General features: G+C 43.2%; 1 protein-coding gene across 2 annotated transcripts in view; it reads right to left on the bottom strand.

Moving 5' to 3' along the window:
• Slc25a26 (solute carrier family 25 member 26) overlaps nucleotides 1–26,141 on the bottom strand; it is a 98,677-nt gene that overhangs the window by 42,347 nt on the left and 30,189 nt on the right. For both annotated transcript variants that reach the window (XM_021189835.1, XM_029534969.1), the window contains exons 4-5: nucleotides 23,241–23,345; nucleotides 21,692–21,739 (exon numbers count right to left, since the gene is read on the bottom strand). In XM_021189835.1, coding sequence (XP_021045494.1) covers nucleotides 21,692–21,739; nucleotides 23,241–23,345 — 153 coding nt within the window. The remainder of the gene's footprint in view (nucleotides 1–21,691; nucleotides 21,740–23,240; nucleotides 23,346–26,141) is intronic.

Raw genomic sequence — 26,141 nt, 5'->3', positions numbered from 1 at the left:
GGTGCTGAGAAACCTTTGCAGTAGTGAGGGGGGGTGCTGAGAAACCTTTGCAGTAGTGAGGGGGGGTGCTGAGAAACCTTTGCAGTAGTGAGGGGGGGTGCTGAGGAACCTTTGCAGTAGTGAGGGGGGGTGCTGAGAAACCTTTGCAGTAGTGAGGGGGGGTGCTGAGAAACCTTTGCAGTAGTGCAATCAGAACTGTAACCGACAGCCTATTTTTTATTCCAGAAATTGAAAAACATGGATACCAATGAGAAAATGTATTATAACACTTTAACAAAACTAAAATGTGCATTAAGCTGGTGAGTTAATATTAATGCAGAGAATTCCCTTCTTGAAAGATTCTCTGCCATATCTTCATGGCAAATACAGATCATCTCAAACTGCCCCACCTCTTAGTTCATCGGTGACAACAATACAAACCCTGTAAGTCAGTGTGCCTGGCTCATTTTGGCCCAGGTGTTTGTGAGACAGGATGCCTGCTGACAGGACTGCATCCTCTGCTGGGATGCAACCCAACAAACCAACAACACCATTGGGGGCGGGGGCTGGGGCTGGAGAGGGCCTCCCAACCAGGACAACAGCCAAATGAGCTTCTAGAACTTCTCAGTGTGCTAGAAGGACCAGCAAAGTACTCCAAGTGGAGAGACTTGGCATGCTGCAGAACCACCTGCAGGCCTGGTTCACACACAGGTGCAGGATCCTATATTCCACTTTAGGCAGGGCCTGAGAACATGCCTTCCTTCTCAATGCCAGTGGACATGCTCTTTGTGCAAAGACCACACTTGCACAAGGGCCTCTGTGAAGGGCAGATGATCACAATCTATCTGGAAAACCCTAGGAAGGTTAACTGGCAGTATATGCTGGCATTCATTTAAAGAAGCTGGGTGTGTGGTGCACACCTGTAATGGTGGTACTTGGGAGAGGAGGAAAGGGGTCAGGAGCTCAAGGTTACCTCACCTCAAAGAGGGTTTGAGACCATCCTGGCCTACAGTAGAGCCTGTCTCCTTTAAATAAATGTAAAGCTGTTTGTCCTTCCTTACAGAAGCGTTCCATCACTTTGTTTCTATGTTTAAGGTGATCTTAAGGACCGTCCCTGCCGAGGTAAAAGTGACCAGTGCTGACACACAAATCCCTAAAGTGAGCACAGCACACAGCGAGGACAGATGGGGTCACACTGGACTCAGAAGCTTCCACACAGCAAACAAAACTATTAGCAAAGTAAAAGAACTATGAAGACAGTTCTAGAAGCCATACGTCTGATAAAAGGCTGATGTCGTTGTGCATGGAGTGTGCAGCACCACAAACCCAGACCTTGTATGCCAGGTATGCCAGACCACTGAGCTTCAATGCCACTGTCTGTCTGTTCTGTCCCTGGTGGTGTTTGTTGTGTTGTTCCTGTGTTGTTGCTGTTGTTGTTGGCAGTGGGAATATATTTGTTTGGTTTCATTTGTTGGTTTTCTCTTTTCTTAAGATAAGTGTGTCACTATGTAGCCTGCACCGGTTTTGATGACTCAATCCCCCTGCTTCTGTCTCCTGATTGTGATGATTACAGGCCGGTGTCACCATGCCCAGCACTAATTAAAAAGGGCAAACGCAGGGCTGGAGAGATGGCTTAGAGGGCACTCATTGCTCTTGAAGAGAACTGGAGATTTGGTTCTCAGCACTCGCCATCCTGACCACTGCTCACAGCTGCCTCTAACTCCAGCTCCAGGAGATATGACACCCTCTTTGGGCCTCCACTGGCATCTACACATATAGACACATAAATAAACAAAGTAAAAATATAAAAATATTTTAAAAGAGTTACTTATGTTATTTTGTGTGCCTGTGAAGGCCAGAAGAGAGGACCAGAGCCCCAGGAATTGGAGTTATAGACCATTTTGAGCCACTGGGTGAATGATGGAAACCAAACCTGGGTCTTCTGCAAGAGCATCAAGTGCTCTTAACTGCTGGGCCATCTCTCCAGCCCCGTGAGAATTTACTCTGAAAATGGAATGCAAGACAGATGAATGAGAGTATCCAGACACCAAAAAAGGTAAAATAAGAAAATATAAACACAGCAGGCAAGTTCTATGGCACAGCACAAAAAGATCTAATTTATGAATCCCTTGGAAGAACAAGAACTTCAGCCTAAAGAGATAAACAATATGTCCAGGAAAATCATAGGGGAAAACATCCCAACTTAAGAGAAAGAGATGAATATCCAGACTCGAGAGGCATTCAGAACAAACAGGCAAGACCAGAAAAGAACCATCCCACATCATATTATAGTTAAAACACTAGAGAGAATAAAGAAAATATATTGAAACTACAAGAGAAAACTGTCAAGTCATATATAAACCCATAATACGGCATATTCCTCAACATAGCTTAAAAAAAAACAAAACAGGAAAACACAGAATGATGAATTTCTAAGCACCGAAACACAGTAATTGCCAATGGAGACTGCTATACTTAACAAAGCTATCTGTCATGATTGAAGAAAAAAGACCTTTCATGATAAAAACAAACAAACAAACAAACAAGCTGAAGGTGTCGTGACCACTAAACCAGCTCTACTAAAGATCCTTGAAGAAACTCCAGGCTTCCCATGAGACTACAGGAAAAACTAAGTGATTCAGAAGTAAATAATAAAAACTGTAATTTTATTTTTTTCAAACCTTATTTTTAATGATGGTTCTAAAATGCGTTAACCTTCCTGCTAGCCCATCACCCACCAGAGGTAGTGGAAAAGAAAACATACGGGAAAGTGGTCCTGCTTAGAAATGGCTCTGTGGAACAACTCCTGCTGTGTTGTCTGGAAATGGACAGTTCAGTTTAAAGGTTAGCAACAGTGGTTTGATCCACTCACAAACACTTTTCGGATACACCAATAGTCTAGTTCAGGATGACAAACTCACAGCCAACATTATCCGAAGGAAGAAAAAACTCACAAGCATTTCCACTAAAACTGGAACATGATAGGCTGTCTGTCCACTTTCTCTACCCTTATGAGGTACAATATTGGAAGCCTTAGCGAGGGCAATAAAGAAAAGGGGAGTGAGCAGGAAGGGAAGAGGGTCTCCGTGTCTGTACATCATACACACACAGAGTTCCTAACGAGTGCGCCAACAAACTGTTAGATCTTACCAATATGTTCAGCAAAGTAACAGGACAGAAAATCAAGATACCAAAATCAGTAGCCTTCCCATAAAACAATAACAAATATACTGAGAAAGAAAGGAATAAACATAATTATCATTCACATAAACAATTACTGTGTTTCGGTGCTTAGAAATTCATCATCACAATTAAATTTAAAATACCATGGAATAAAACTAACCAAAGAAGTGAAGTACTTCTACATTAAAATCATTAAACTATGAAAGAGGCTGCAGTAATACCCTAGTTCCTTCCCAGCCTGCTGTCGTCCTGCAGTATACTCAATAAACTATGCACACACACACACGCACACGCACACAGAGAGCAATGAAGGAAAAAAAAATAAAAGTTACCAGAAGATGGAAAAAAAATCTCTTGTGTTCATGAATTAAAGCATTAATATTTTGAAAATGACTATTTTGCCCAAAACACTCTATGAACTCAGTAAAATCACGAACAAAATGTAAACATCATGCTTCATAGAAATAGAAGAAAAAATCTTAAAATTTATATGAAAACATAAAAGATCCTGGATAGCCAAAGCAATCCTGAGCCAAAAGAACGATGTTGGAGTTATCACCATCCCGAATCCAAAGTTCTACTACAGACATGGTAATCAAAGCAGCGTGGTAATGGCACAAAACCAGACACACACATCAATGGAACAGAACAGAGCACCCACATACAAACAGAACTACAATTACCTCATTTTTACGAACATACCAAAACCTCCCATTGATGACCACCTCTTCAACAGTGTTGGCAAAACTGAGCACCCACATGTAGACAAATGAAACCAAGCTCCTTATCTCTCACCCTCACAAGAATCAACCCCAAATGGACCAAAGATATAAGATTGGGAACTCTGAAACTGATAAAAAGACAAAATAGAGATAAAATGTCAAGATATCAGGATAATAAAACTGAGCCCCAATGGTCCACACTCATGATCCCAGCACTCAGGAGGTGGAGGCAGAGGGATCAAACATTCAAGGTCATTCTTGGCTACATGATGACTTAGAGGCAGCCTGGGGTATGAGAGAACCTATCTCAAAAAAAAAAAAAAAAAAGAGGAGGAAGAGGAGGTGAAGGAAGAGAAGAAGGAGAAGGAAGAGAAAGAGGAAGAGAAGAAGTAGTAGTAGTAGAAGAGTCAACAATTGACAAATGGGCCTTCATGAAATTAAAAGACTTTTACACAGCAAAGGATAGACAATCACATGAAGACAGCCTACAGAATGAGAGAAAAATCTTTACTAACTACACATTTGATACAGAATTAACATCTGTACAAAGAACTCAAAAACCTAAAACAAGAACCCAACCCGAATTAGTAAAAGAGCTACTGAAATGAGCGACCGTCCTCCCAGGCTGTGGTACTAACAGCCAGTACACACAGGAAACAGCACTCACCCTCACCTTCCTTCTGAGCAGTACAAACAAGAAGTCAGGCCACTGGGGTCCACCCAGCTCCTTCCACTAGCTGTCTGTCCGTGGCTGCCTCTAGGTAAGTGAATCACTCACTGTGTGCAGCCTACCATGAAATTCTACCCCACCACTGGCCACAAAGCAAAGGGATCAGCAACCATGGACCAAGACGCCGAGTCGAAATGAACATATCCTCTCTGTTCAGTTTATTAGGTCAAGTATCCTGTTTCTGTAATTCAAACCTGACTGATACAGGGTTTCCTGACACCACGAACATCACAAACAGGCAACGCACCTCATTTCCCCACTGTGAGTGCCTGCTGTGACAGCGGGCATCCTTTATGATCTCATGAGAAACATCGCCTGCCTGCTCTGTCAACCAAGTCATCCCTGCGTGCTGCACAGCTACATTAGGAGGGGGAAAATTAAAACAGCACTAGAAACAGTCACAGCAACTGACACAGGAGACTACTCCATTATAACTGTCACTTCCTGTGTCTTCAAAGCTGCCACTTTCAACCCAAGGACGGTTCAGCCTGGGCCCTTCCAGCCACCCAGAATATCTGGGTTTCACTACATCTAAGTGCACAGAGAGGCCAGGATGCTGCTAAGCATCTCCCACTACAGCAGGAAGTGAGCAGATGCTGACGCCCTGCTGGAGAGCCACAGGTATCCCTCTGTATCCTCCTGGGCCCCTCATCCCACTGACTAGGAATGCTGTTCAAGGGTGGTCGCAGACTTGGGAGCAAAGTTTGGCCAAACCCCAAGTCTTGTGGCTTGAGCTCTCATCACTTGGTTTAGGGCTTGAACTTAAGCTCTATTTTCCTCTTAGCAAGCAACACCCACAGTTCTGGAATAGATAGGGCACACATTGAATCTTATCTATTCACTTTTAACAAACACACACGGACTAAAGTCAGCTGAGTTGAGGAGGGGCTGATAGGAGGAGAGTACAGAGTAGACAGGTGAGAGCTGCCGCAGGTGAGAGCTACTGGCTCCAATGAGGAAGGGGTCAAAACAGCAGGAAGGAGGACACTCAGACCCTGAGGCAGTTCCCCAAGAACTGGCAGCCTGCAGGGACTGAGCCCATCCCAGATAGACCCTGGATAAGTACAGCAGGGCAGACAAGGCACTGGAGATACTCAGGAGGGGCTAAGTCAGGAAGGAAGGAAGCTTTCCAGGGGACTGCCAGCAACATCACCATCTCCATGATAAACAGGACCACCCACACAGAGCACTGTCCCAGGCACTCTCCTGAGTCCCTCATGTGTGTATGAACATTCTCCTGAGTCCCTCATGTGTGTGAACTCCTGAGTCCCCACACGTGTGAACATATATAATTCTCAGGTAGGCATTGTTTTGTTCTTAAAAAAAAAAAAAAATGAGAGAAGGCAGTTGAAATAACTTGCCTAAGGCCACACAGGTGTCAGGTGTTGAGCTGAGATCTGCACTCTGTCAGGTGACCTCAGAGCCTGTCTTCTATCACCTCCAAACATTCTCACGCAAGCATCTATAGGCATTTCTAGGCAGTTAGCTCCGTAGCTCTCAGACTCTGTAACCATGGACAGCCTATTTCACCCGCTCAAGGTTTCTTTTTTCCCAGGAGTTCCTTGACTTTGTTTGAGTGCTTTCACGGGATGTACTCCATGCACCACAAGCATGCGCGGTGCCTAAGGAAGTACTGAGCCTCCATGTGGGCACTGGGAATCAAACCCAGGTCTTCTGCAAGAATAACAAGAGAGCCAGCTCTCTAACCCCTCAACTCAAGTTTAAATGCCAACACTTAGACAAGAAACAGATAGAAGGCAAGCTCAGGGTTCTCTGTCGCAAAACTAGAAGTGGCTGTTCAGAAAAAACGCTAGCCACTGCTCTCGGGGTCTTTGCCCAGCACAGTTCTGTCCCTTTGAATCCAAGTTTGTCTTTTCCAGTCACAGGCTCCAGTTTACATATATTGTCATTCACTCTCCCTGGAGCTACAGTCAAAGGTACACTACTGTGTCTTTTTGACACAGCCCTGTCCTCCAGCCAGAGTGGGAGATGTAGCCAACAACCCTAGAGCTAAGCTAAGATTTGAATCTACTGCAGCTCAGAGCAAAGCTCAAATTTCAAAGTACCTAGCATATACACTGTCTTAGTCAGGGTTTCTATTCCTGCACAAACATCATGACCAAGAGGCAAGTTGGGGAGGAAAGGGTTTATTCAGCTTACACTTCCACACTGCTGTTCATCACCAAAGGAAGTCAGGCCTGGAACGCAAGCAGATCAGGAAGCAGGATATGATGCAGAGGCCATGGAGAGATGTTGTCACTGGCTTGTTTCCCCTGCCTTGCTCAGCTTGCTTTCTTATAGAACCCAGGACTACCAGCCCAGGGATGGCACCACCCACAAGGGGGCCCTCCTCCTTGATCACTAATTGAGAAAATGCGTTACAGCTGGATCTCATGGAGGTACTTCTCCAATTGAAGCTCCTTGCTCTGGGATAACTCCAGCTGTGTCAAGTTGGCACACAAAACCAGCCAGTACACATACTAACTTTACATTCACTTTAAAACAAAAGGCAGGACCATGGCTAACTCACAGAAAATGGCAACTTTGAGGAAAATTTTCAAAATAAGTCAGTTTCCACCTTACCAAGAGCTTTTTTTTTTGGGGGGGGGGTGCAGATCTAACTTTATTGTTTAATATAAGCGTATGTACTAGTTTTTCAGCCAATCAGGATGCATTTTTGTATTCAAGGGCAAATTTGGAGCACAACATGTGTTTTTTAGCTAAATCTGACTCATCTGCCCATGACCCTGCAGGGGAGGAGCCGGTCACCCAGGGAGACTTCCAGGAAGACAGGGGAAGCAGCCAGGGCCCCGGCATCAGGTCCTTTGTGCCATCCCACTGGTGTGCAGAGAGCCATCTCAGATCCTATACCACACACAGCAGTCCAGGGCTCCTGAAGGACTCGCAGGAGCCTAGGGTGCTCCGCTCTCTACTTGTCCCTCCACCAGGTTTATTTCCACACATCCCCCCCCACAGCAAAATCGATGTCTCTTCAGTGAAATATAGATGATTCAAATAAGCTCAGAGATAAAAAGACATTACAACAAAAGTATGCAGAATCAGAAGAGATTATTTGAAAAAATTCCATACCAATAACACCAAGAGCTTTTTGATATTTGCTTTTCTTTTTCTCTTTTAAAAATAAGCTCTACTGTCCATTTCAGATTTACTATCCCGAGGAGAGAATCTGCCATTTGATTCTTGCAGCTCAAAGACTGATCTAATACTAAACCTGGAGGGGCTTTTATTTACAGATGAAAAGAAACTTAGAGTGTTTTTAAATGCCATTATTCCCAAATCTGCTTAGAAATCCAGAAGTAAATTATAAAATAAAATCTACACTATGCTGGGGAAAGCCCCTAACACCCAGGAGGCAGAGATGGGACCAACAGGACACTACAGTGGAAGCATGCATGCCAGCCGGCAATCATGGCAGCATCAGGCACGGCAGCACAAGTCCTGCTCCGTTAGTTCACAGTGCCATCAGACTTCTATTTTCTCTCCAGTGAATGCTACTGTCGCAGATAGGTTTTTAATGAAATGGGAAAAGCACTCTTTTTCAGAACACTGGGACACTGCACAAGCCATGGTGCCATTCCCAAAGGGACAGATGGAAACCCTTACTCAGTTTTAGATCTTAAGAACAATAAAAATAAGCATGAGCAACAACAAAGCCAAGGCCTTCTCTAAGAAAATCCCTTTCATCCTCCAGGAGGCCACACCCCTGGTCCTTTCCAATCAATTCCACCAACTGGAGAACTCATTCAAACACTACACTAAGTACAGTCCAAGTCCCTTGCTACTGCAGACCAAACACACCTAAAACCAACTGGCAAACGGAAAGAGAGCAGAGTGGAGTCCTCAGACTCCCAACACAGTAGACAGTCAATCTGGTTTGATATGGAGCAGATAATGGAGGAAGTTAACAACCCGGAATTCCCAAACCAAAAATATAAAAGAAAATAAAGGAAGTAGTTCTCAGATTTTAATTCCGGGTGCTAACTGTTGAAACCACTAAGTATGATATAAAAGATTACATAAGAATTATGCAAACAAAGGGAATTTGCTTATGACTAATTCCTGATTTCCTTTAAAAAGGAGAAAGTTCAAATCATATTACCATGTCAATGTAACAAAAACCTGGTCACTGCAAAGGGTCTTTCACACTGTGGTCAATGGCCTGGTTGCTTAATGTAATATTGGTAATGGCTGAATTCCAGTGTAACGAAAAGGAAATAAAGAAAAAAACCAGCCTGGAAGTCTACTGGATTTCACTGTAACAGGATTTGAGCTATAATTAAATTTGATTAGTTTGATTCAAACCTCAAGTTCAAAAGAATTATCAGCATGAATGGATGAAAAGCCCCTTTACACGGGCATTTTGAAAATATGAAAAGGGCTGACACAGCAAGCATCAAAGACTTTAAGAGCAATTGACCCTTCCCAGAGCAAAGGAGAAAGGCTAACAGCTGAAACTCAGATGCTGCGTGCCGAGAAAATAAAGTTCCAGATGGCTCCAAAGCCTGGCAGTTTATTAAATATTAAATACTATTATTGTTAACTGGAGCTGACTCGGGGATAGCCAAATGGGTCATCGATAAAATGTGAAAAAGTCTGATTCCACCCTCAGAAAAAGCGAAGCAAGTAAACAGTCCCCTTTCCGGGATCTACCAGCATGAGGAAACCCATGGAGGACTTTCACAAACAGTGTACCTCCCTTCACAGTGGATACTGAAAAAGAAGACTCAGGCAACTAGTGTATAACACAGCCTATGGAAGACCACTAGTGACTGGCAGTTTACATGGGTCTTAGAAACACTTACAAAGAACTATTATCGCTTGGTATAGACAACAGTGTGCAGGGTGCATTAAGTATGCACACATGAGCATACACTCCCAGATAGCATGTGTGTTTATGCACACACACACACACACACACACACACACACACACACACACACACAGAGGAGCCTGTTTTCAATAAAGTAAAGTTGCCTAACAGTTTGTATACCCTGGGCTTTTCGATAGCACTGGTGCTTTTTATGGTTCCTTGTTACTGCTTCCACAGCCTGGGTTGGGCTGGCAGGCCGTCTGCTGATTGTTGGGAACACTGTGCCAAATGGAGCAGGTGTGAGATATCTCCGAGATGAAAGCAATTCCCCACATAACAATGCCATCCTGGGGCGCTTTCCTGACATGTGCAATTCTTCTCTCTCTCTGAGCCGCATCTGAGGGGTGCACATTTCTACGGGGTTTTAGCACTGAGGAAAAAGTCCATTCCATGGGATCAGTGCTCAAAATAGTATGAAATCCAGCCACAGTAGGAAGGCTGGCTAAATGTTCTTTTCTCCAAGTATTTTCTGTAAAATCAAAATAATTCCTCATGTAATTCTTTTATCTTGAAAACTATTTTAAATCATTTAGCTTTAAAATAATTCAAAGTAGCCTACTAACAAGAATAAGAGAGGGGGGGAACTTCATGAAGAAGTCAACCATGTTTGCCGTCCATTAACAACAAGGTGACAAGAGAGAGAGTAGGGTTGAGTGTGAGCCAAGTGCCTGGCTCACAAACATGAAAACATCAAAACAATCTGAATGAAAAACGTGTGCAAGCTAACACGGGCTCCAGGAATTTTGTTAAAACCGGAAATCCATGTCAGGTACTTAGCTAAAGATGAAAAAAAGCTGTCTCCCGAGCTCCAGCAGTGTTATCCAGCATGTCTTTATTTCAAAACAGAACAACCAGCTCTCTTACAACCCTAACCCTAAACCTAACCCTAAGCCTAACTATAACCCCAAACCCCTACCCCCTACTCCCTACCCTTACCCCTACCCCTTTATTTCTGGCTTGTCTGGGATTCTCGTTGGTTGCTGTTTATTTTGTTGTGCTGGGAACTGGATGGCACAGAGCCCTGTAAGCACCAGGTGAGCCTCTACCCCACAGGGGGTCTCTTCCCTGAGCTCGGGTGTCTTAGATCTCACAGTAGGCTCAGGGTCACCTGCAGGGGATAAAACGTACACTTGCTCTCATCTCTAGAGTTCCAGATTCAAAAGTCTGGGGCAAAACCTAAGGACTTACATGTCTACCAAGTTCCCAGGTAATGGTGATGCTGCGGGCCCAGGCTCCACACCTGGAGATGGGCATTTCCTCTGGCAATGGCAAAGACGTTTGGGCCCTGGAACTAACGAGGGGTTCTACCAAAAAGGAAACCCACTCAAGGCACAGAACGTACTTTGGAGATTTGTGAGTCCAGGTCTCTGCAAACTTTCCAACTGAGCAGATAACAAAGAGCTCAGGCTCTGCTGACCATACAGTACCCAACACTACCACACTGCACTGCAGTGTGAGGCAGCTGGCATTCAGAGTTCTATGTGCCTACAGCATTACTACAAAGACAAGTTACAGCTTACCATCTTAAAACTGACACGACCAATGTCAGGATGACTGGACATCTCTTGGAAGCCACAAGACAGCAGATTACATCACTGCAACGTGGACTCTGCTTCCTGATGTCTGACATAGTGAGCAGTAAAGAAAAGCCACAAACGGAACACACTGTTAAATCCTGCAGTTTGTAATGAACAGAAAGGCTTTACTAAATAAAGTGAGATCTCACTTCTAAAATTAACCTAAGACATGACTATTTCCATTTTTTTAAAGATTCTATTTTATTTTTTAATTATGTGTATGTAGATGTGTCCCGGTGTACAGGTGTCAGTATGAACATATGTCCTCAGGAGGAGCACTGCACTTTTTTTTTTTTTTTTTTTTTTTTTTTTGGTTTTTTGAGACAGGGTCTCTCTGTATAACCCTGGCTGTCCTGGAACTCAGTTTGTAGACCAGGCTGGCCTCGAACTCAAAATCCCCCTGCCTCTGCCTCCCGAGTGCTGGGATTAAAGGCATGTGCCACCACGCCCGGCAGCACTGCACTCTTAACTTCTCTCAGCTGCGCAGCCCACTGCTTCTAGGATTACGTATACACAGAAGGCTGCAGAGGACACTCGCTACATTCCTGTCACCTGGCTTCGTTGCACACCACAGCAGGCTGCAGTGAGCCTTGCTTCCCTCTCATTCTCTCCCATTCACTTCCTGCCCTTCCTTAAAGCAATCCTCCCAGTTCTAACCCCTTCTCACATGGGCCACAAGACATAAATTATGATAACTAAGTAAAATACACTTTTGTGTACTGAAGTGAAGTAGCCTAGGTTTGATTTTTAATTCTAGTTTTCAAATAGTTCTTAAATTTAAATAAATACTTACCAAGCAAGACAAGCATGGTAATCTTCACAAAGCAGATGTCTAAAATATTTAGTTATATGTATGTATGTACATATATATATATGAATAACTTTCTATGTGTTTATAAAATTATAAACATGCACACGTACAAACATAATCTATATGTGTTCACAGCTTTCTCAGCTTTTAGAATTAAAAGCGATATTTAAGAAGTCAGTATGTTTTGGTAGTGAGTAAACTTTATGTGGTACCTTATAACTACGCTATAACACAAAATAAAGAAAAATAAAAGCTGTTCACTTCTGTTCACAAATTCAAGCTGGCATTTCTATAGGAGCTACAGTTAAAGTGTGCATGTCCAGCTTAGGATCATAATGATGAGTCCCAAGTCTGAGAAACAGTTTGGAACGTGTTTCATGTACCCTGAACCATGCATGAAGAAACAGCTGTTATTTACAGATCAAAGCAACCCCGAGGATCCTAAAACAACCAGAGTGAAAAACGCCCAAATCTAATTTCATCCCTGTCCACACACTCCTTTGAACTAATAATTCAGAGAATTGGTCAGTACGTTGAACTAATTAGCATGCTTAATGCTTGCCAATTTTGATGGCTCCAATTTTTTTATTTTAAGAAATGGAATATAAATAACAGGCTTTTCCAGACACACACTGGCAAGTTAGAGAAAATGCAGGGGCCACTTCAACTTGACAAAGTCATATATATTGAGCAATGCCTAAAAAGTCTCACCATGAGGTAAGACCTATTTGCTATTCTCTAAGACGTGAAATAGGAAATCAACTACTCGGGGTATTGCTTTGCATGGGGCATTCCTGTATTTACTCATTGTTTGCAGTCCACATCTAACACCATCTCACCCTGAGGAACTGCAGTAGGTGCCCTGCTAAAAGGATAGGGCTCTTTTTACTTGCAATGAGGGTAAGGAGAGTCGAGACCTTCTAACTTCCACACGCCACGAGCAAAAGGACATCCCTTCATATCCACACATCAGCCTCAGGGAATGCACGCTACAGTCATTCCTATTACCTCTGGTACTCAGCCAAAACCCACAGTACACTGGTTAGTGGACATCACACAGTGTTGCCACCCACAGTGCACAAGTTAGTGGACATCACAGTGTCACCACTCACAGTACACAGGTTAGTGGATGTCACACAGTGTCACCAGAGCAGGTGAGGAGGATGAGTGTGCCAGGTGGTGGTGTTTTTTTAAATAACTGTTTAAATTGTGATAGCAGCATTCCCCCTTTCCTTCCCTCCTATCACCCCCATCTACCCCTCCTTGCTCTCTCTCAAATTCATGCTGCTTTTCCTTAATTGTTATTGGTGTGTGTGTGTGTGTGTGTGTGTGTGTGTGTGTGTGTGTGTGTTGCATATATGTGTTTCTCTTTTTCATTCAGCACTGACAGCTTCAAGATGACCCTTTCCTGCAGTTCGCATGAGACCAATGCACAGAGTCTTGCAAAGCAACTCTCCCTCAGCTGCACCTCTGTTGCCCCTCTAACTTCAGTCTAGAGCTAATGTGGGGTAGGAAGGAGATAAATAGATGGAAACTGAAGGAATAAATAACCCATTTAACTTTTTTTTTTTTCTACTCCAGATGAGAGCTTAGATGCAATGATGTACCTATTATCCAGATATTGCTTCTAAATACACTATCCATCAACATCACCAAGGACCAGTGCGGCTAGGTAAGACTGCAATGGCTTGGGACAAAAGGAAAGGAGGCTCTCGGTGACAATAGAGACCTAGGCCTGGACAGGCTCCCACTGACCACACCAAACAATATAAATATAATTATTGAACAAGGATTCCCTGGCTGTGGTGACCAGGAGCACCTACCTGTGGCTACACTATGACCCACTAAAGTGTCACTTTAAATGAGTGAATTTGATGGTATGTGAATTATATCTCAAAAAAGTTGTTACCCAAAAAGAAAAAAATAAATTCATGAGACTGCAGTGAAGATAAATAATAATTTTTAAAAATCTGAGGGTAAAAGAGGAAAACTTCTTCACAGATGAATGCCAATTAATAAACTCAGAGGAAAAAGACAGTATTAGGAAAATCATCATTTTGCAATACCAATGTAACAAACTTTCCAAGAAAGAAGCATCCACAGATGGTAAAACTATTAGGTGAAAGATTATTAGGGAAGAGGAGAGTCACACAGCCTCAAAATATTACCCCATGGAACACTTCACAACAAATACCTGAGTCATTTGTGTGTGGAAATCAGAGAACACCTACCCAAGTGATTAAACAGGGCAGCGCCTGCGGCCAGCCATACACTACCATTTGTGTAGCGCCTGTATATAAAAAACAGTCAAATTAAAGTAACCCAAATCTAACCTTAAGGACATCAGACACTCTACATGTGTGGCTCCACAGCATGAGGGGCATGGAAAGGCACATGCAGTGTACGATCTTCCAGCATCTGAGGAGATGCTGTGGTCTTCATTAGAGAGACCCCTGTGTACACTGCAGACACTGTTTAAACTCAATGTCTACAAGGGTGGAGAAAAGCTCTCAGCAAACAACAAGGTAAACCAGCAGACACCGCACACACTGGGTAACTGTCACAAGATCCATCCGTCAAAACAAGGCATACCACGTGCACCAGAGAACTAAATGCATTTCTCTGGAAGGCTAAGACATATCCCTGCTGGGGAGGAGCACAGAGCAAACTACATCCTCTCTTCCACCCGAAAAATTCCACACCCTAAGGTTTCAACACAGTATCCAAAAGTGTAGGTCTAAACAAAGGCCAGAGGAAAAGCAGTTTTCAAAGGCGGCCTCTAGAAAGTAAGAGCAGGACAGCCGCTGGTCACCACGTCTTCCTTACAGCCTTACACACACTTCCTTGACAAAACAGTAAGATTTTAAGAATTAAGTTTTAAATTTAACTTGCCATTTTAAGATTATTTTAAATTATTTCACACAACCCAAATCTGAACACATGCATTGCTAGTCCCTATGGAGACCAGAAGAGGAGCCATCTACCCTAGAACTGGAGTTATCATGTGGGTCCTAGGAACTGAACCGGGGTCCTCTGGAAGAGCAGCCAGTGCTCCTAGCCACTGAATCCTCCCTATAGCCCCACAGCTTTTTTTGTGTGTGTGTTTGAAATAATTTATAAAAAGATTTATAAAAGTCACTAGGATGGGACAGTCCACACATATTCTGCTGCTGGCTGCAGACTAATCTTTGAAGGCTTTTTCCTAGTGTGGAAAAACAACAGTAACTACAATAAAGAACAAAAACACCACAGGTGCTGCAGACAGAGGCCAGTACACAAACCCTAGTGGCTAAGCTGTAGCTCTCAGTTGAACTTAACCTTTGCCTGTTCCAGGCCCCAAAGCCACCTCCCACCAGCCTCTAGAGGCTCCAAGCTCCGAGCTCAGGCAGGCCTTTCATCTTGACTTGACAAGTTCATGAATCCACCTGTCTGGACCTGTATGAAGTTTCCCGTGATCACACTGAAATCAGGGACATTTCTCTTTGGGTTGGGTTGGGAGGCTGAAACAGGGGGACTGAGTCTGAGAACAGCTTGCTCTAGATAAGGAGGGAATGTCTTCATTTGCTTTGGTTTTTGTTTTGGGGGGGGTGGTTGGTTGGTTGGTTTTGTTTGTTTGTTTGTTTTACGTGTTTCATGTATCCAAGGCTGGCCTCAAACTGGAAAGAGAAGCAAAGATGACCTTGGACTCAGGGTCATACTATGTCTGCCACCAGTTTGGGTATTACAGGCATACACCCAATTTTATGCACTTCTGGGAATCAAACATCACCTCTATGTCCGGTAAGCACTGTACCAATTGATACTGTCTTTAAATTAAACAAATAAATACAGTCTGAGCATGTATGTAGCAAAGTTAAAAAAAAAAAATTGCATTCTCCAATGTGAACCACTTTTATTGAAGCCAGGTAAACAATGCCAAGCTTCCTGCCTGTGGAGAGTTCTCACTTCAACATTTAAAACACAGGCCTTGGGCACCCTCTAGTGTCTCATTATATACCACAAGCTTCAGATCAAGCGCAGTAATCAAATGCAGCATTTTCAAAGGAGAGAACACACTTTACCTATTGGTTTCATCTTTTCCACCATTACATACTGTACTTGTCTATGTGCCAGAGCCATCTCAAGGCTTGAGCATCAACTTTCCTACATACTGCACACGATGACACCCAGAGAGGGAAAGAGGAGGGGCGTCCAAGAAGCCTAGTGAGGATTATAGGAGAGAAGATGCTGAATCGAGCATTAATGCCTAATTTTTATCTTTTAGAAGTTTTTACAATTCAAAAATTGTGCACTAGGAATGGTTCCTGGGTCCCCAGAACTCATGCAAATAATAGAAAAAAAAAATCAGAGCATAGCCATATGCTTGCCTCTAACCCCAGTGTGTGTGTGTGGGGGGGGACAGACAGGACAATCAGTGGACTTGCAATATTCAGTGTCCTCCATGTGCAGGCAATAGCATGTGCCCCTGCATGCCCACACTCAGACACACACCCCTCCACAGACTCACAAGTGCAGAGCCGCACACACCGGACACTGATTTGTATTCTACTTCCTGGGTCTTGATCCAAGCCTTGCACATCTGTTGCCATTGTCCTGGTTACTGAATGGGTGATCAATGGGCTTATCTGTGAGGTGTGAGCAAGAGGCATCCTGGGACCAGAAAGGCACACTTTGGTGGTTCCCCCACACAACCTCACATTCCAGTGCCACCACTTCGCTAGCTCTATTGAATTTCACAAGCTTCAGCTCACTGATCTGAAAAAAGGGCTAATATTTTATAGATTAAAGATTTAAAAATACATTAAGTACATGATCATAATCCATTTCAAACTGCAACTTTTCTTTATATGAGCCCATGCTAGTCTGTGCCAGACTGTCAAACCTCACAGATACAAATCTTCAAGTTCCTTCAAATAACCTTCAGCCTTGAATTGCTTATAAAATTTCTGTATTTTATTTCAAATTGAATTTTCTTAATGCATAAACATAGTTTCTCTCTTAATCCCTCTTATAAGATGGAATTTTTCCGACAGTAAAATTACACAGTAATGGGACTTAAGATTTTCAGCCTATGGTCTTCAATGACCACACATATATGATAAAGGATCTTCCTCATGAAACAATATGTTGTTTACTATTTTTGTATGTAATTTTAGAAAATAGTTCATTCATTTATGTATGTGTTTATATATATGTATACATATACATATATATATATTCACACACATATATACATGTGTTCATGTATACACATATATATGTTGTCTCTACAGGTTGCTCCTGTGGAAGGAGCATATTATGGAGTTTTCCAACAGTAAAATTACACAGTAATAGGATTTATATATGTGGGGTGTGTGTGTGTGTGTGTGTGTGTGTATCCCTTCCACAGGAGCAACTTTAACTAGAAAGGATAAAAATTAAGATAAGAGTACTTGTAGAAGACACAAGAATATAAAAACTGACTCCACTGGATGGATATGTAGAAGAGTTGATAGAAAACTATGAAATATACCATAGAAGTATGTGAAGACTCCATAATTCTTTTTATTGCACTTTATTTATTGTGCCTATATGTCTGTGTGCACATTTGAGTGCCACAGTGCATAATCAGAGGACAGAGAACAGCTTACAGGAGTTTGTTCTCCCCTCCCACCATGGGGGTCCTAGGGATTGGACTCAAGTTGCCAGGTCTTTATCAGCTAAGCCATCTGGCAGGCCAAGAAATTTTTGAAACTTTATAGTAAAAACAAAATTCACCCAAAGAATAAGAAAAGTAGCTAGCAGCTGCTTCTGTAAACAAATCCTAATCACAGAGTAAAGGGCTGGGATTATTATTTCTACATTAAATTCGTCTTACTAAATTGTTCTGCTTAAAACTGTTTGTGATGAGAAGATAAAAATTGTAGGCTAAGGTCCAGGCTCAAGGACAGTGACGTCAAATCTTGCACTAAAGGATTAACTGAATGAACTGTCCTCCATTCTTCAGAGATTTCTACAGAAGTTACAATAATGCAAATGCAATTAAGTGACTCGTCTTATAAAGCTCTGTGATTAAAGGGGAAATTTTGTTTTTCAATTGTTTAACATTCCCACTAATAAGAATGTCTTAGTACACGTTTGCTGACTGAGAAAGCAATGGACAAAATCCAAGGCCAAATAGGGATTTCCCTTTCTTTTCCCATGAAGCCAACATTATGGAATTTAAACAGATGTTCTATTTGGTCATAGTTAATAAAATGAATTCTGGAGGATTAAAATCAGGCTCGGTGTGTTTGCACTCAATTGTAACTGAAGGACAACACTGCATTAAAAGTTTGGAAAGGCTGCTGGCCACTGCGTCTGATAATCTGTGATGCACACCAGTGAGTGCCCATAGCACTCCTGCTCCAACAAAGCCACACTTACAAAAATAGTTTTTCTAAGGGTCAAGAAAATTCAAGTCTTGGAAAAGTATGTCCACGTTGGAATTTCACTGCCTAGCAATTGTGCAGATCATAGCAATGCAGCACAGCAGCAGAAGAGCCTGGCTGTTTCCAGCCCCAGTCAGAACAGCCTCGCCCTTCAGCGATGAACGTGGTGTCTGGTAGCATGGGAACAAAACAGAAGCCACCCAAATGGGCTGTGGAATGTTTCCTGAGAGCCCACTGTGTAGATGGTACTGTGCTCGAGAGCAGCATGCAAAGGGCAGAGAAAAGGCATCAGCTTAGAGAGAGATGCAGACTAGAAAAGCAAACACTCTGGAAGTAAGGGGAGACACCACAGACAAAGCACAGAGGCAAAGCAAGGAGACAATTTTAAAGACACATGCTAGAACGCATAGCTAAAAAGAGAACCTCTCTTATCAAACAGTAAAATGTACAACCAGGAACAGAGAAAGCAGTGGACAGACCTAAGGACAGACAGTGGTAAAGTTCCAGCAGTGGCATCATTCTTCAAAGGAGGACACTGAAGTGTCCTGAATAAGCCAGGCTCGTTCAGACGCACCTCAGTGGTCCAAAAGCCTGCTTGCCCACCTGGCCCTGGGATCAATCCCAGCAAAGCAAGAGGCTTTCCTTGAATGGGTCCTTGTGCTGGTTAATGCTCTTTCAACAGGGATAGGAGCTGGAGGGGCCGCAACTGAGAAAAATGCCTCCACCAGATTGGCCTGGGGCACACCTGCAAGGCTTTTTCTTGATTGCTAATTGATGTGGGAGGGCCCATCTCTCCTGTAGTGCCACCCCAGTGGTGGTACCAGGTTGTTTAAGAAAGCAGGCTGAGGGAGCCATGGGAGGGAGTCAATAAGCAGTGTGCCCTCCTGGGTTCTGCTTCTGTCCCTGCTTGATGGACTGACATGGAAATGTCAGCCTCACAACCCATGCCTCTCCAAGTTGCTCTTTGTCAGAATGTTTTATCAGAGCAATAGAAGGCAAGGTAGATGATGCCCTTATTTGAAACAGCCAACTTTTACAGCAAATCAGCAACAAAATTTTTTAAATCACAATTCTTCCCAACCTACTTAATGATTTTAAAGGTCCAATCATTGGGGTAACTACACCCACATTCTATTTGCTTCTATGTGACATACACTGAGAGCCACCCCAGGTGGGCTTCTCCAGGTGCATCACCTCAGCAGGCTTTAACTGCATGGCAAGGAAGACTCCCCATGCGCTTCCCCATCAGGGCAGAGCTATTCTGCATAATGCTGAGTAGAATTTGTAGACTAAAGGCATCAGTTGAACTTAGTTTACTCCAAGTTCTTTTGAAACAGATGGCTTTTCTCTGCTTTCTTTGCCTACCCAAGTCCTTCTATGTCACATTCAACAGCATGAGTCAAGTATGCCCAGGACTCAGTCATAGCTAATATGGTCAAGTCCATGAGAAAGATGAGAAGAGAAAAGGTGAGGTAAGCAGTCTAACCTGTTGGCCTTGATTAGACTCAATGTAAAATTCACAGAAACTGAACTAGTTCAGATGAGCAAGAAGACACATCTACAGTATCTACAAGCATCCAGTACAGCAATGCAATGCATATGACAGTGCTAGGGAAGCCCAGAAAACACGTATCTCCCTTATAATGCACGGACCCAAACTCCAATCCCCTCCTAAAGGCTAGTGAGAGAAACTATTTTAAAGGAAAAAACCTCACACTCAACAAATAGCACACATTTCCTGGTGGTTCTCACTAAAGCTTCAGTGTAGTTCTTATTAAAACAATCAGACGGCACCAGACAGAAAGATTTGATATCAGTGCCAGGATAATGTAAGGCTCAAAACTCCCCATAATGCAAAAGTGTTGTTTAAAGCAGACATTTCACTTCTGATTTGTCTCACTTGGAAGAGAAGCTACATTTCCTTCGGCAGTAATCCCTCTCTCGTTCCAGCCGAGAATGCACAGAGTAATATACCTCGAGCAAAATCACCTCTGAAGGCTCCTTATGAGCCTGCGTAATGCTCAAGACCCCAATGAAATTGCCAACAAAGCTCTGCCATTTTGAGTAAACAAAGTCATCTCAGTAAGGTCACACAATTCACAAGGACTGTAGCCAAAAAATTAATTACTAGCATGACATATATCAAAACAAATTCTTGAAAGGATGGAACAGTTGTGAGCGTGTGTTTTATCTTTGTATGAAAAACTAGCACTCTCTGGAATGGAAATATATTCATTTATTCAGCCCTTTTCAGAAAAATAAAACACGTTGATTACTTTTCTCCACATTTTCCTGCATCCAGGTGTAAGATGGGCAAATCATACTGATATCGTGAGTCAGAAAGAAAGGGCAAAAGGAGACTCACACAGGTGATATTTCAGCCAGACAGTAGCAAGTAAAAACAGGCCATTCAGTTTGCCAAAAGGGGACCTGTCAGGCTCTACAGCAACAAGGCTGTACTGCAGGTTGTTAGTGAAAACCAAAGCTTTAGGCCACACCACACACTGTCTGTCGGAGCATCCTAAGGAGACCTCCAGGTGTGCAAAACGAGAACATTTCAATATTCTATTAATTGCCCTATTATTTACACTGGATTACTCTTACAAGTTAAAATGTTTTCATCCCAGGACTACAAGAAGAGGAAGAAACATCAGCAAGCTCTTCCTTCTGTCACAGAAAACTGTGTCCTGGACCAAAATTGTTTCTTTCATTTCACTGTATAAAAGATTAAAGCATGCTGTCTTCAGCATTAGTGATGTCGTTATTGAGGGCCAAGTCTTGCTTTATCATCCCCTCTCCCACCCCAACCCTCTTCAAAAAACCAGTATAGCATGTTAGCTGGAAGGCACAAGATGAAAGCAGCAGGCTTCTCTCCAGAGTGAGCTCCTCAACCCACTGCACTTCCCACTGGGGACCCAAAGCTACCTCCCTGTGGTGGCTTCAGAAGCCTGTGATTCTGCAGTGCTTCTTGCGTAAGCAACTTCACAAGAACTTGTCAGACCCTTGGTAGTTCTTCCCATTCAGCAAACCATCACGGGCATTCTCCTAGATGGTACAACCACGGTGCAACTGAGCAGCTTCTGGTGGTGCCACTCTCCTTTCAGCTTCTTCAAAGATTTGTTTATGTATGTATATGAGTGCTCTGTGCACAGCAGAAGGCATCAGACCATCCTCTGACAGATGGTTCTGAACCACCATGTGGGAATTGAACTCAGGACTGCCCAAAGAGCAACCAGTGCTCTTGACCACTGAGCCATCTCTCCAGCCCCTCTTTTTTATTTCTTAAGCCAGTTTTTCCAATATATTTCTGATACTTAAAGAATAAAATATAGGTTCACCAGTCAACAGCCATTGTTGTTTGGGACTTTGGATGTAATAATTGGGTTACCTCTCTTAGAACTGTGCTTTTATAGCCTCGGTACAGTCCTTGGATGCCCTGAAATGAACGAAAGCCAGGTGATTAAAAACTTGAAACAAAGATTTGTAAAGAACATTCTAGAAAGAGACTTACATGCTCTAAAATTTGAATTCTAAGACACTCACTAGCCACAGTTTTCTGAAGGTAAACATTCTAAATGGCTTAAACTACATAAGCCGCAAGTTCATGATATCTCTAATAATGAAAAAAGCTACATAGTGTAAGTAACAGCATTTTTGTCTTTTGAAAAAAAATTACATTACATACATTTTCAAAATCCAGTACCCAAAATGTTCATTATCCTTGAATGTTAAAAAAAGAAAGACTTACTTCAGAAATTTGCCAATAATCTCTCAATAAAGCATATATTGCAGATAATCCTAGTATTATATGCTTAAGCACACATGTAGTCCAATAAGCAGACGAAAGCAATGGCGTCACTCCTACAGTTGGTAACAGAACAGAAAGATGTGGGATGTAGGGGCACACACCTTTCTTCTCAGCATTTGGGAGGATGAGGAAGAAGACTGAACCCATAGGGGGCAACATAGGAAGCCCCCCACCTCCAAAACAAACACAAAGAACTTTTTTTTAAACCTCAACTAAGATCGCTCACATCAGTTAAGGAGGAGGAAAAAACAAGTAGTCACTGCATAGTGGCAGAAGTCATGGCCACTCAGGAGCCCAGGCAGCAAGACTGAATAACCCCAGAAGTTGAAGGCCAACCTGAGGCAACACAATGAGGTTTTGACACCCACATCAAAGCAAAATAGAAGAGAGGCTTCTCCTAAACACATACAAGGAAAACAGCAGCATGCCTAGTAGCCACGCTTCTAGGTAGGGCAGATCCAACCAAGCCAGCACTGATCAGGAAGAGAAGGGGCATTTACTCATTGTTTGTTGGTTTGAGGCAGGGTCAGTCTATCTATCCATCTATCCATTATCCATCCATCTGTCTGTCTATTTGTAGCAGGGTCTGACGATGTAGTCTTGGTTGGCCTGGAACTCACCGTGTAGACCAGGCTGACATCAAACTTACAAAGTTATCTGCCTCTGGCTCCAGAGCACCAGGATTAAAGGCATGTGCCCGCATTCCCAGGAAGCAATGACAATTTCATTTAACATTATGATGTTATGGTAATGACCTTCTGGTAATGATGATCAGCCCATTATTATTAAATACTGCTTCTCTCCCACGGGCCCTCAAATTTGAAGCAATGTTCTAAGAGTGTTTTAGTTCCCTCACATGATTTAGTCTGTCTGATTCTGACCCTGAGACAAATTACATTCAGGGCATATGCAGCAGTGGCACTTAATACATGACTCCTTCAAAATTAGGGGAAAACAATGAAAATAATTCAAAACCAAATGAAAACTAATCCCAGAAAAGAGTTATTGTAGTTGAACATTAAACTACCCTGACGTCCCAAAGGCTCAGGCAGTGCGCCCTCAGGGGTCTCACTAAGATACCATCTCCCTCAGCAGAGGAAGAAGAGAGGAGACCTAAAGGCAGCCTTACCTCTTCACTTAAGATAGTCAAAAAAATCTGCAAGGTCTTTGAAGAAGCAGACACCTGTGCCCTCTGCTTAACCACTTCAGAAGGAACTCGAATCAAGCAGGCCACCTAAAATATACAAATTTAATTATATCTGAGAAGGCAGTAGCTGTTGGTAAAATTGACATCTTTTCATAAGCAAAACTAATAAGGCAAACATCATCTCAAGGTTTATTGTGAGGTGTCAAAAGTCTTTTGTTAACCTAAAATTCTTGAACCTTTGGGGACGCACCGTCATCGGTGCCAAAGCCCTGATCTGAACAAGTTCTTCTCACTTCCTGATACCATGTTCCACACAACTCTCGGTGGCAGGAAGAAAATTCAACTCTATGAATCTTCAACTCATAGAATAGCATGCCACACAGCTCAACTTCTCAACCCTGTTTGACCAAGGAATAAACCAGAGCTACCTTTGCTTGACTGGAAGTAACACACCAGGGGAGAGAAGGCTGACTGTAAGCTGGCACTCCTACTTCTGCCTCCACACACCAGTTTCTGCCAACTCTCAAGCAAGCCTGGCACCTAGGCCTTGCCACCACACAACTGAGGAATCAACTTCCCAGGCACGCTGGGACCCAGCCCCATCATTCCCAGACCTTGGTCCTGACTAGCCACACTCAAACCTAGCTAGGTCAGCAAATAACTGCCTAAACTGCCTTCTATAAAGTGAAGGGAAATTAACCCTGTAAAGGCTGCTGCTTACTGGGTGCTATCACAGGGGTCTGCGAGAATCTGGACCGGCCAGAGAGGCCAAAAAGTTGCAGCTCTCCAAGGGGGAGCTAGAGCAAAGTGGGCTGCCAGGTCCCTTCCACAGTCGCTGCTGGCCCAGAGTTGATGGCAGGTGGCCGGACACAGTGGGCAGCTAGGAGCCAAAGCCAGGGCCACCAGGCAGGAAGTGGCTACAGCAGGCTGGAGCAGTTTCAAGCTACAAAAGGTTGGGGAGAGAATTCTCTTCTCTTAGGGTGTTACAGCGCAACAAAACAGGCACTCTCAGATGGTCTCTGGTGAAATAACTCATGTACTTTATTCCTTATGGATAGGACCTTATAAACATTTTGGAGTGGGGTGGGATCTAAAGGCAAATGCTTTCTATTGGTTTGGTCTGAGATTAAGAATGTCTTGTCCCTGTATGACTGGTTGTCACAATCCACTCCATAGAGTATAGTGGTCACGTGGTCCAGTACAGGAACGTGGTTGGGAGTAGATTTAAATAGTCAGTTGAGGAATCTTCCGAATGAGCAGAAAGGTGCAGGAAGAGGAAGTACAAGGAAAAAAGCACATGAACACAAAGACAGAGTGCTTGAGGGACCGCCAGCCTGTGTCAACACTGTCCTTCAGCAGGCAGACCCAAGCCATAACCTATTATCATGCACCAAGTCATGGTCAGGAGCTCCAGGAAATCAGAGAAGGAGGTCCCAGACACCATAAGAAAGAGTTTGAGCTTCATGCCACAAACTTAGAAAGTGAGAGTTTAAGCAGAGACTCGATCACCTGTGCCAAGACTGTGGCGCAGGGAACAGTGCGGGGGAAAAGTAAGATCCAAAAGCCAGCTGCATGGCAGGAGACGAGCTCAAAGGCTGCCACAAAAGTCTGATGAAAGATGCCAGGTACCAACAGTTTCGGAAGAGATCTTTACCAATCCTACATCCGATAGAGGGCTAATATCCAATATATACAAAGAACTCAAGAAGTTAGACTCCAGAAAAATCAAATAACCCTATTAAAAAATGGGGTCCAGAGCTAAACAAAGAATTTTCAACTCAGGAATATCGGATGGACTAAAGAAATGTTCAACATCCTTAATCATCAGGGAAATGCAAATCAAAACAACCCTGAGATTCCACCTCACACCAGTCAGAATAGCTAAAATCAAAAACTTAGGGGACAGCAGATGCTGGTGAGGATGTGAAGAAAGTGGAACACTCCTCCATTGTTGGTGGGACTGCAAGCTGGTACAACTACTCTGGAAATCAGTTTGGTGGTTCCTCAGAAAATTGGACATAGTACTACCTGAGGACCCAGCTATATCACTCCTGGGCATATACCCAGAAGATGCTCCATCTTGTAATAAGGACACATGCTCCACTATGTTCATAGCAGCCTTATTTTTAATAGCCAGAAGCTAGAAAGAACCCAGATTCAACAGAGGAATGGATACCGAAACTGCGGTACATTTACACAATGGAGTACTACTCAGCTATAAAAAACGATGAATTCATGAAATTCTTAGGCAAATGGACAGAACTAGAAAATATCATCCTGAGTGGGGTAACCCAGTCACAAAAGAACACACATGGTATGCACTCACTGATAAGTAGATATTAGCTCAAAAGCTCCAAATAACCAAGATACAATTCACAGATCACATAAAGCTCATGAAGAAGGAAGACCAAAGTGTGGGTGCTTCGGTCCTCCTTAGAAGGAGAACAAAATAATCACAGGAGCAAATATGGAGATAAAGTATAGAGCAGAGACTAAAGGAAAGGTCATCCAGAGACTGCCCCGCCTGGGGATTCATCCCATATACAGTTACCAAACCCAGACACTGTTGTGGATGCCAAGGAGCCTGACATGGCTGTCTCCAGAGAGGCCCTGCCAGAGCCTTACGAATACAGAGATGGATGCTGGCAGCCAACCTTTGGACTGAGCGCAGGGTCCTCAGTAGAGGAGTTAGAGAAAGGACCGAAGGAGATGAAGGGGATTGCAACCCCACAGGAAGAACAATATCAACCAACCAGTCCCCCAAGAGCTCCCAGAGACTAGGCCATCAACCAAGGAGTACACATGGCTCCAGCTGCATACATTGCAGAGGATGGCCTTGTCATGCATCAATGGGAGGAGAGGTCCTTGGTCCTATGAAGGCTT

Source organism: Mus pahari, chromosome 2 (assembly GCF_900095145.1).
Source record: "Mus pahari chromosome 2, PAHARI_EIJ_v1.1, whole genome shotgun sequence".
Lineage (NCBI taxonomy): Eukaryota > Metazoa > Chordata > Mammalia > Rodentia > Muridae > Mus > Mus pahari.
This window is presented reverse-complemented; position numbering and strand designations above follow the sequence as displayed.